This window comes from Chrysochloris asiatica, unplaced genomic scaffold (assembly GCF_000296735.1).
Source record: "Chrysochloris asiatica unplaced genomic scaffold, ChrAsi1.0 scaffold00128, whole genome shotgun sequence".
In the NCBI taxonomy this organism is placed as follows: Eukaryota; Metazoa; Chordata; class Mammalia; order Afrosoricida; family Chrysochloridae; genus Chrysochloris; species Chrysochloris asiatica.
The window spans coordinates 1,896,716-1,907,965 of record NW_006408646.1 but is presented as its reverse complement, the minus strand read 5'-3'; the positions used below and the strand labels follow the sequence as shown (position 1 = coordinate 1,907,965).

General features: G+C 47.6%; 1 protein-coding gene across 1 annotated transcript; it reads right to left on the bottom strand.

The window, feature by feature from the left end:
* Nucleotides 1–307: 307 nt before the first annotated feature.
* SRRD (SRR1 domain containing) lies at nucleotides 308–11,158 on the bottom strand. Its single transcript, XM_006869296.1, has 7 exons — nucleotides 10,995–11,158; nucleotides 9,356–9,396; nucleotides 6,960–7,222; nucleotides 6,760–6,858; nucleotides 1,612–1,766; nucleotides 1,153–1,198; nucleotides 308–526 (listed from the first exon to the last, which is right to left on the bottom strand). Exons 1-7 carry the CDS (start codon nucleotides 11,156–11,158, stop codon nucleotides 308–310), a joined length of 987 nt encoding a protein of 328 aa, XP_006869358.1.
* Nucleotides 11,159–11,250: the final 92 nt, after the last annotated feature.

Below are 11,250 nucleotides of genomic sequence, written 5' to 3'. Positions count from 1 at the left end.
ACAGGATAATGCTGCTTTGTTGTTTACTGCCAGCAGTGAGCTGCATCTTTGTACAATTCCGTGCATACTCATCTGTGTGGCACCATGGCTGCAACCACAAGGACTGATACCTGAGCCGTGCGCAGTCCCTGGACTGGAATCTGTGGCAGTAGCCTGGTCTGGTAGGGGGATTTTTGACATTCACCATCCTCCCAAGAGGACAGCCAAACTATGGAAATGTGGCCCTAGGGAGTTCTCTGCCGCCAGCCACCACAACCCTTTCTTTGTCTTCTGGAGGCAGCTCTTCCTCCTCAGCTGACACAGACTGTTATGAGTTCAAGTCAGCAGCTGAAGGGTCTTTTGTCTGGTTCCTGATGATTTCCAGGTTCTCACAGTCCTGATAGTCTGGTTCTGCCCGGAAGGACCATGTGTCCTCTGAGAGTTGTTTCAGCTTTTGTGCTGGGAACCAGTGGACAGAGGTGTCGTTGAACACATCCATGTATTGGGGTGTCTGAGTAAATGGAAATTCCTCCAGACCATGGCTAACCTGAGCAGAAACAGCCACACAGGAGCATGAGACCCAATAACCCAGTGACCCTCCTGTGGGGTTCTTTCTATTTAATCCCATCTCTCCCCACCCCCACCTTCTTTTATTGAAACAAGTTTGTGGGCATGCTCTTGGGTAATGGACCGAAGCCCCAAAGCAGTGGCCGTGACGACTACAGTTCCACTAGTGAAGGGCACTGAAAACATTGAGATGTAGCAGGATGTCCTAAGGAAGCCTGGTGGTACTGTAGGAGCAGCTCTAGACTGCTGACCACCAGCTGCTCTGTGGGGGAAAGAGGAGGCTTTCTGCTCTTGTCAAGATGCGCAGCCTAGGAATCCCCATACAGGGTGGCTGTCAATTGACTGGGGTGGAGGGTGGGAGGTCAATGTCCTAGCTTTCTGGAGGGATGAAGAAAGCTCATGGACCAGAATCACTTCCCTCAACTCCCTCCTGTGTGTGTATAGGAGGAACGGCTCACACTCAGGACTTTGTGTTTGCTGTGGGGCTGCTACAGGCTGGGCAGGGGTCTCTTCAGTTGTATGTGTGGTTACTGTGGGGTGGAACCGCCTCAGTGGCACCGAACAACACACTTGCTGCCATCCCAAACCCTTTGTTCAAATAGATACCTTTGCAACATAGGGATAATCTTTCTGTAGAATCCTTGTCAACAACCTAGAAATAAAAGACACCATAGTTAGGTATGCAGCTGATAAATCCAACTGAAGACACACAGGCAAGATGGATGAAGTCAGGAAACGGCCTGGAGTAGGTCATTGAGTGGGGAACATAAGCACCCAGTAAGCACCCCATGTCACAAGAACAGAAGACGAAGCACCAGGAATGGGACGGCAGTGTGTAGCAGAGAAATCAAGTGGCCGTGCCCATCTCTAGGAACATTCCATCTGGGATGGGAGAAGGGGCCATTCCTGACCCAAACTCCTGGCCGCCTGACTCTGTTCAAGGTTCTGACTTCTTCCCTGAACCGCTGGTCCTGCTCCCTATGAAATAGCATTTCCAAGGGCACAGTAGCCCCGGGAGGGTTTCCTGCTGAAGGCCTGCCAGCAGCCCAGCTCTCCCGGGCTCACCTTTCCTCAAGTCCTCGGAAACTGTTTCCGATGATGACCAGCTTGGACAGGGCGTCCACTGACCAGTTACTCCACAGAAGGTTGTTGTACAGAGCCGTCCCACAGTGAAGCATGTAAAAGATGGTGGGCTCACCACAGAGACTCCGCTTCCCTTCCTGCAGACAGTGGGGGCAGAGGCCAACATTAGACTTACCACAAGGTCAGGCAGACATGGCCACAGGATCATGATGAATGGGAAAATAAAAACAACTTTCATTGGGGAATGTTAAGTGCTGTCGAGTTGGTTCCAACTCATAGCAACCCTGAATAGCATTTCCAATCAGAAGCTAGTGAATTTGGACCACCGACCTTAGGGTTCAAACCAACCTTGCGGTCCAGTGCAACCTTGCAGTCCACAGGGCCACACCATAGTCTGTTAAAAAAATTAAAAACCAAACCCATTGCTGTCAAATTGATTCTGACTCAGTTATCCTGTAGGACAGATTAGAACTGCCCCACAGCATTTGTGATACAATTTTTATAGAAGCAGACTGCCTTATCGTCCTGTCTTAGAGACTGGTGGGTTTGAACCACCAGCTTTGTGATTGGCAGCAAGTTCCTGCCTGTATCCCATCAACAAAAAGGTCTGGACTAATGAAGGGGCTTGTTCATCCACATAAGCCAAGGGAGCTGGGGCAGCAACAGTTACTATCCCCGTGGACTGTGCTTGGGAATCCCCCCCCACTCACACCAGAACTGAGTGCTCCCAGGAGGCCCCCTGTTCAGACCGAAACTTGGCAGGAACAAAAGCCCTCTGCTGTTTGGCTCTTGGTGGTAGCTCCGCCCTCCACTATGCCTGCACTGTTCCTGGCCACTGCAACAGGCTGTCTGCTATTGTGGTCCTGTCCATCTGGGAGACCTGCTGACCCCCACCCAGCGTACGTTTCCTTCCCCTGGCTTGCCTCCACTCCTCCATGGTGTGGTGTGCGTCTTCCTCACTGATTTGGTCACAGGCCCTGGGCCCTGGACAGATTGTACCCCTGAAGTCAGAGACTAGCACCCAGAGATGCCTTCAGCGGAGGGACTGTGCTTCCAGACATCCCCAACGTGAAGAAGTGACTTCTCTGAGCGGTGCTTCATGTCTCATGGTTTAGAACAAGCAGTGAGATGGCTGGTTTAGGATTCACACAGGAATCAGATGGTCCTGTAATCCCCAAGCAAGGCAAAACTGCATTCAGAAGTATGTGGGGCTTCTAAAAGTTTGTAAAGAATGGAATAAAAAGATAATGGAATTTCCCACAAACTTTATTATGTGCCTTCTAAAGGCTGCCTGCGTGTGTAACACATTTCTTTGTTCAAGAGAGCGCCAGTAATTTCAACCCTAACTCTTAGGTTGTTGTTGTGTAGTCCCGTTGAGTCGATTCCGACCCGTAGCAACCCTGGATAGGGTTTCCAATGAGCAGCTAGCTGGTGAGCTTGAACCGCCGACCTTGCAGTTCAAACGGCTTTGCAGTCTGATGCATTAACTCACAGTGCCGTACCAGGACTCCAACTCTCTTGCAGGAGGTAGGAATTACTTCATAATTCAGTCAGGAAATATGTATGAGACTGGACAGCTGCTTCCGAGAGGGACGATGGCCCGAATGTCTCTTATTTCCTCTGCTGGTCCAGGAAGAGCACCAAGACTCTGTGCCTCTAGATTTTAGTTTAAAATTTCACTGTAATAAAATACATAGACCAAAACCCCACTGTCGCTGAGTGAATTCTGACTCACGACCTTCTGGGCCAGAACAGAACCGTTACATAGTTTCCCAGACTGTTAGATCTTTATGAAGTCAACCGGCTCATCATTTTCCTATGGGGTGGTTGATGGGTTTGAAACACCGACCTTCCTGTTAGCAGGCCAATACCTAACCCACTGTGCTGTCAGGGGCTCCTAAACTATGTTTATGTACCATAAAGTTGACCGTTTTTCGCTAAGAATGACATTCACCATGTTGTACAGCCATCATCATGACCATCTGTCTCTAACACCTAGACAGACACTCTGACAAAGAGCAACTCCCATTCCAACCCGCCTTTCCACCAGCCCCTGGGAACAGTCTCTGTCTCCAGGAGTGGACCTGTTCTAGCTATTTCATATAAGTGGGGTGTAGCCATGTGTTCTTGCGTGTCTCACTATGGGGAACATGATGCCTCCAGGCTTATCCAGGGGACAGTGTGTCAGAATGTCATCTCTATAGCCCAGTGACACTCCACTGTACACAAAGACCACATCTGGGTGTGGGCAGTGGGTTCTGTCTATCTGTGGAGATTGTGACTAGTGCCGCCAACGAGAACTGGTGTACTAGTATGTAAATCACACTTCTAACTGGGGTCTTTGTGTGTCTATATGAGGGTGTGGTGATGTAGGATCAGCACTGGACTGTGAACCACAAAGGGTGGCAGTTCAAAACCACCAGCTGTACCTTGGAAACCCTATACAGGGTCACTATGACTTGGAACCGACTTGATGGCACTTAAGTACAACATACACGAAGTACGGATCAAAACGTAAAGCTACTATTTCTCGGCATATCCTCCCCCTGGGTCTATACACTTCTGAAGGTGGTTTCCTTATGCGTTGGGCTGCTAACTGTAAGGCCAACAGTTTGAATCCATCAGCCAATCCTTAGGAGGAAGATGAGATTTTCTGCTCCCATAAAGACTTACAGCCCAGAAAACCCTGTACGGGGGCACTGAGTCAGAACCAACTCTGGCACACAACAAACACAACTCTTCCCCGAAGAATTTTCGGCTCTTCCTTTTACACCATGGCAGAATGGCAGCTTGGGCATACTCAAGGGATTCAAATCGTGTTCTTTTGAAATGCAAAAATCTGAGAAGACAAGATCAGGGTGGAAGATGGATGGGATAAGGTTTCCCAAAGGAATTCTTGCAGGACAGCCCTTCCTGCCCTCAAAGAACCAGCAGGTGCACTGTGGTGGAAGAACATTCCTTGGAGTAACTTTTCTGGCCTTTTTCTCTCCAATGCAGCTTTTCATTTTTCTTAAAACTTCATAGTAAACCCCCTTGATTGTCCTGTATTATATGAGAAGATCTATTAAGATGACCACTTTGGGATCCCACAGTCACCATAACCTTGAGAGCAGAGCCTTCTGTCTTAGACTGCACATGCCTAGCAGATCCCCTCAGAAGTCACTGTTTTGATTGGCTGTTTTTTGAAGGCACCCTAATAAGACTTAAGATAATCTCTGACTGAGAGAACTTGTCTGCAGCCATCCACTGATGGATGTTTAAATACGGTTTGTATGGAATGAACCCCTGCATGTATGAACTGGAACCCTAATAGCAATACTGTTTGACCTACATTTATATCTGGGAGTGGACTCTATTTTTCAATAACAGTAAATGCCTACTTAGGATAATTTCTGAAGCACAACTCTGACAAGAAGCTTGCAAATCTGCGTTCTATTTCATGCTGTGTGTGGAGTTGTATTGTTTTCTGTAAAGGGCACAGCATAAGCCAACATATGGAAAGCTGCAGGCGCCAAAAGGTAAGAACTACAATACAGCCCAGTGTCCTGGGATAGAGTCTGGTGTCCGTTCAGTCAGGATTTACAAAGCCCTCCCCTAGAAATTCCAGAACACTTCATTGTGTTCATGCAAAATTTTCACATAAGACCAAGAAGCAGTTGTCTGAACAGGACAAGGGAATACTGCGTGGTAAAAATCAGGGAACCTGTGCATCTGGGTTGTGTCCTGCGTATGATGGAGGAACCACCAAGGTAGCTGTTCTCTAAGATGGAGTTGCTGTTGTTTTCCTGGGGGCAGTACAGGGGCAGCAATGCCGGATACAGCCTAAAGAAAAGCACCCTGATGCCATCATCAGAATAATGTTCCTTCAACACCCGGATCAGTTAATGTGTAACCGCAGACAGAACTTTAGTGAAGTGGAACGAGAAAACAACTTTGGAGTCAACATCAGACAGACTGGCCACCTGCCTGGAGTCTCTCCAAAGGAAATGAATCTACAATCTTTGCAGAAGGATAAAGGCTGGGGGTCCTCAGGCTGGGGCTTGGACTCTACTCGTGGAGTGGATGCACTGCCTGGGGTTGGCGTTCCCACCCAGTCTCCATACCAAGGATCCCCAGCGCTCTCTGCATGATGTGGCTCTCCTCAGTCTGGTGAACTTGTAATAGATCCCGTTCTCCATTTGCAATTTACTGTGTTGAATGTCTAACTCTTGCTTTGGAATAAACCTTTTCTGTTTCTTCATAAAAAGTGTGTGTTTGATGCCTTGGTTTCGCCTTTATACAGGTGAGAAGGACCACTCTAATTTATTACCTCAAAGTTCAGCATGCTCAGCAAATAATCCAAGAAGCTGGGCTATAAGAAGGTGGCATCAGGAAGACTCATTAACAACCTGCAATGTGTAGATGGCACAACCTATTTGTTCCAAACAAGGAGGACTTGAAGCACTTGCTGATGAAGATCAAAGACTATTGCCTCCAGTATGGATTATACATCATTGTAAAGCAAATAACAATCCTCACCACTAAACCCATAAGCAACATAATGATAAACAGAAAAAAGGCAAAAGTTGCCAAGGCTTTCACATTACTTGGCTCCACAATCAAGGACCATGGAAGCTTAGCAGTCAAGAAATCAAATGACATACTACACTGAGCAAATCTGCAACAAACCTCTTGGAAGTATTCAAAAGCAAAGATGTCACTTTGAGGACTAAGGGAAGACTGACCCATCTATGGTATTTTCACTCATCTTAATATGCGAAAGCTAAACAAAGAATAAGAAAGACCGAAAAAGAATCTATGCCTTTGAATTATGGTGTTGGCAAAGAATACTAAATGTTCTGTGTACTGTCAGAAGACTAACCAAATGTGTTTTGGAGTAAAGTACAGTGAGAGGGCTCCTTAGAAGTGATTATGAGGCTTTGTCTTATGTACTTTGGACAAGCTATCAGGAGGGGCCCTGAAGACCCTCAATGAGATAGACGCAACACAGTGACTGTTAACAATGGGCTCAAACAGAAAAGACTGTGAGGATGGCACAGGTCTGGGCAGTGTTTCATCCTGTTGTGCATGAGGTCACTGAGAGTTGGAACTGACTCGATGACACTTAACCACCACCCCGAATCCACTTACCTCATTCTCACTGAGCACAGTCACACCCAGGGCATGAAGAACTGCAACTTCAAGTTGGCTAAACAAAGGGTCATACACGCAGCAGTGACTTCTGGGAATCTGCCAGCGAAAGGAAATATGATGAGTGGATTTCAGTCCAAACATGTGTGCCCATGTGTGCAAGGTGCTGGGGAGAGAAGATGAAAAAGCCAAGAGCTTACCTGGCTCTTTTCCAGGAAGAGCAGCAAAAATGCTAGCTGGTTTCTAGCTATGACGCAGGTGGCAAAGTTCCCAATGCCATAACACACGCACTTCAGATGGTGGGCTGCCGTGACCAGCAACTCCCCCGGGCTGCAGTCCTGGGCGCCGGCTGAGGCATCTGGTGAAGAGTCGTCGAGGTGCAGGTTTCCCAGGGCTTGTGATATCGTGCCTGCAGGGGCCTGCAGCTGCTCCCGATGTTTTGTAAGACACCTGTTGATGGTTTCTGAAAGTGCCGGTCCTTGAGTGAGGTCAGAGGATGTGCTCTGACCCCGTGAGCCCCTGTAAAACACATCCACAGGCCCAGAAGGAAGGGAGCAGCGCAGCTCATCCAGAAGAGTGACCTGCCTCCCTCCCAAGCACACCTGTGACACGCTGCTATATCTGTCAAAAACTGAGAGGCCATTCTGGCCTCAGATGATTTTGTAGGTGGAAAACAGGTTTCATGCATGATCAGATTCCTTTTAGGTGCAGCTCGTGTTCTGAGAGGGCTACTTTATGACTCTAACCAGGAATGAAGGAGCTAACTCTGAAATCATACTATCCCAATGCCTGGGAAGAGAAATGTTGAATGTGCCTCAAGTCCAAGGAACAAACAGTAGGTGAGGGTCTTCAAGAGTCTAACAGAATATGTCGTTGTTGTTAAGTGACATCGTGTCAGTTCCAACTCATAGCAACCCAGTACAGGGTTTCCAAGGAGCGGCTGGTGAGTTTGAACCACTGACCTTGTGTACTCTCACACAGCACCACACCAGGACTCCTAACAGAATATGTGCTATTTATGTTTTCTCAGAGTAGGTGACTACTCTCACCTCTCCTAGTATCTCAGTACTGAATTCAGTTGAATAAATCTATAGATGGGCATACAACACACACCCCAAAATTAAAACAGCAAAAACAAAAGTGATGCCCTCTGTGCCATCAACCCTCCCTGCCGCTGACACTACTGCGGGCCAACAACAAGAAACCAACCTACCACACTCGCGCAGTTGGTTTAAAATGGGGCTCAGAAAGGTGGCATGAAAACTGGGTTTGTTTAGTCCTCGCGGGTGGGTGAGTAAATTGGTTAAGTATTAGAAAACAACATGACAGTGGATATCAGGGTGGTCATAGTCTTTGATTATTCCACTTCTGGGGGTGTCTCTCCAAGAAAACCATCCTTAACGGGGGGAAACTTTATGCACAAAGATGTTATTGTTGTTAAGTGCCATTGAGTCGGTTCCGACTCATAGAAACCCTGTGCATGGTTTCTGAGGGGTGGCTGGTGGGTTTGAACTGCTAACCTTGTGGTTAGCAGTCCACTGCTGATCCTACAGCAATACCAGGAGTCCTTGCCCTAAGACACTCACTACAAAGTTATAAGAAGTCAAAAAAAAAGGAAATCAGCAGAATCTCCAGTGAGTAGTATCCAATCTGTCTAGGCGGAGCTGATGAAATGAAATGCAGATAGGTCTCTTGTGATACAATAGTGAATAATTGTTATCAGGACTGATTGTGAGGGTTGGAAATATAAAGGTAGATGTTTTATAGCAAGGAAGGGAGGGAATAACTTTCCAGTCTAGGAGCGGAGGTCCCTAGGACCATCAAAGGAGAAGAGCCAAGAGCCAGAGAAGCAGCAATGCCTGAGATGGAGGCAGAGACAATGACGTGGAGAGATGGAGCTGCTGGGGACTTTAGACCCAGAGAGGGAGAGAGACTGTGTGCTGAAAACTGGGGGTGGGGTGCGGGGCGGTAGTGTAGTGAGCAGGCTTGCAGAGTATACCCTTTGGTTGGCTGATGATTCATGGAGGGGATTGTAACCATGGCAATGAAACGATATACGATAGAATGAATGTAAAACTAATGTTCTCCCATGTAAACTATCATATAATTCACAATAAAACATTAAAAAAAAGGAAATCAACAAAATGTCTTTTAATGAAAACCCTACCTACAGCACTCTCACTCCTTGCCGTCTGTTGCCACACATCATGTTTAGATTCTAACTCATCAGGACAATGTCTCTGGTCCCACTGAGGAGCAGTTTAACAACAATAGCGATGACAGCTGACCTTTACAGTCTCCTGTGTCACAAGCAAGAACTGTGCTAGGCACTCAACTGCCTCATTTAATCCTCAAAACGACTCGAGGGGATGTGTACATTACTACCCTCATTTCACAGATACAGAAGTTGAGAGTCTGAGTTAGTTTAGTGTTTAAAACATACAACCATGAGGGGGAAGTCAGAATTAGAACCCAGCAAGAACACTGCTGTGTGAAGCCAAGTGTCCCCAGATGAGGACTGGACTCTTCTCTGCCACATGCAGACCCTCCCACCTCCCACTCCCACCACCCCCACCCTCGACTTGGAGGTACCCACCTAGTGCTGAACTCCAGAAATCAGAGATGCGCAGGTCCTCCCTGTTGAGAAATGGTGCAATCAATGCTAGCTTTCTACAGCTGTATTCACAATGACATGCCTCCCCACCATGAGCTGGATGCAGTGAAGGGGTGGGGGAGTCCTCACACAAAGAGTGGGTGATGGGAGGAGGTGTCCAGGGCCAGAGCATGTGCTACTGGTGCTCAGAGACGCTCCTGATTTCAGGGACCGAACTAGACAGTGACCCCACAGGGCCAGGCCGAAGTCTGTTTGCTGCTGTATCCTTGGCTACCAACAGAGCTTGACACAGAGGAACAGCTCCATACATAGTCATTACATATGTGGACCAAGTCTTTCTGAATTCTCATTTCCTCATCTCTAAAATAGAGACAAGAATTGAATTTATGGAGAGTTACAAAACAAAACAAAATCCACTGCCATTGAGTTGAATGCAACTTGTAGCTGCCCTACAGGGCAGAGAAGAACTGCTCCCTAGGGTTTCTGCGGCTGTAAATCTTTATGGGAGCAGAAAAACTCACTTTGGAAAGGCTGGTGGATTTGAACCACCGACTTTGTGATTTGTTGTGAAATACCGTCAAGTCAGTTCCAACCCACAGTGACCCTGTTCAGGGTTTCCGAGGAGCAGCTGGTGAACCTGAACCGCCATTAGCCCACAGCATCTCACAGGGACTCCGCCTTTGTGATTAACAGCCGGATATTTAACCCACTAAGCCTCTAGGGTTCTTTTGAAGGGCTACCCACTCACTGAAAAACCCAGTTCAGTACCTCCCGGCGTGTTTGCTATGTTCAAAAATGGTAACTTTTGTAAAATGCTTAATCCAGGGCTGGGCACATAGCAACTGCTCAATAAACTAGTAATGCTAACAATGAATATGATGGCAATGTGCTTATTCTGCTGCTTTAATGTTAACAACAAGCTAACCACAAGGTCATTAATTAGTTCAAACCTGCCAGTAACCCACAGGGAGAAAGACTAGGCTTTCTGCTCCTGTAACGATTTACAGCCTCAGAAACCTTATAAAGTGCTGGCTTTGAGTTAGAATAGACTACATGGCGGTGGAATTGGGTTTGGCTTTGGCTTAATAATACAAGTTGGCATAATACTTAAATAGCAAAGAATTCTATCGCACTTAACACATGGCAGGTACTCTTGTTCTAAGTGGTTTAATTGCCTAATTCAAGGAATCCTCAAAAAATGTCAATGGAGACAATTATTTTCATTCCCATTTCACAGATGTGAAAATTGAGGCATAAAGGTTATGTCACGTGTCCTAGGTCATGCAGCTTCAGTCGGAATAAAAGAAATACTCACCTTTATAGAGTGCTGACTACAATTTAGACCTGTAATGAGCTCATTGTTGTTAAGTGCTATCGAATCGGTTCTGACTCACAGCGACCCTGTATAAGGTTTCCCAGGAACAGTTGGTGGGTTTGAACTGCAGATCTTGTAGTTTGCAGTCTAGCGCTGCTCCTACATCGCCACACTAGGGCTCCAATGAGCTCATTAATGTTCGTTAAATTGTCCCACTGACTTCGGGAAGGGTTTGCAGCTCTTCCCACTTTACAGATGGCAAGAGTGAGTCTCAGGAGGCTCCTTCAAGCATCAGTACCCACTCACCCGGCCTCCCGAAGGCGACGAAATACGGTCTCAAGGTCGGTCTCGGGTTGCGCCGCCGGTCCCCGGGCGACTGCAACTCTGCGTCCACTCCGCCGCGCAGCCGACCGCCTTTTCCGCGGCGCCGCTACCTGCCAGGGATCTGCCGCAGCCGCCGCAGCCGCCATGGGCCTCCGACGTCATCGGCGCGCGGCGGTCTGAGCCTGATGTCATCGCTGCGCGCCGCCAGGGCTGTGCCTACCGCGCACAGGTATCGCCT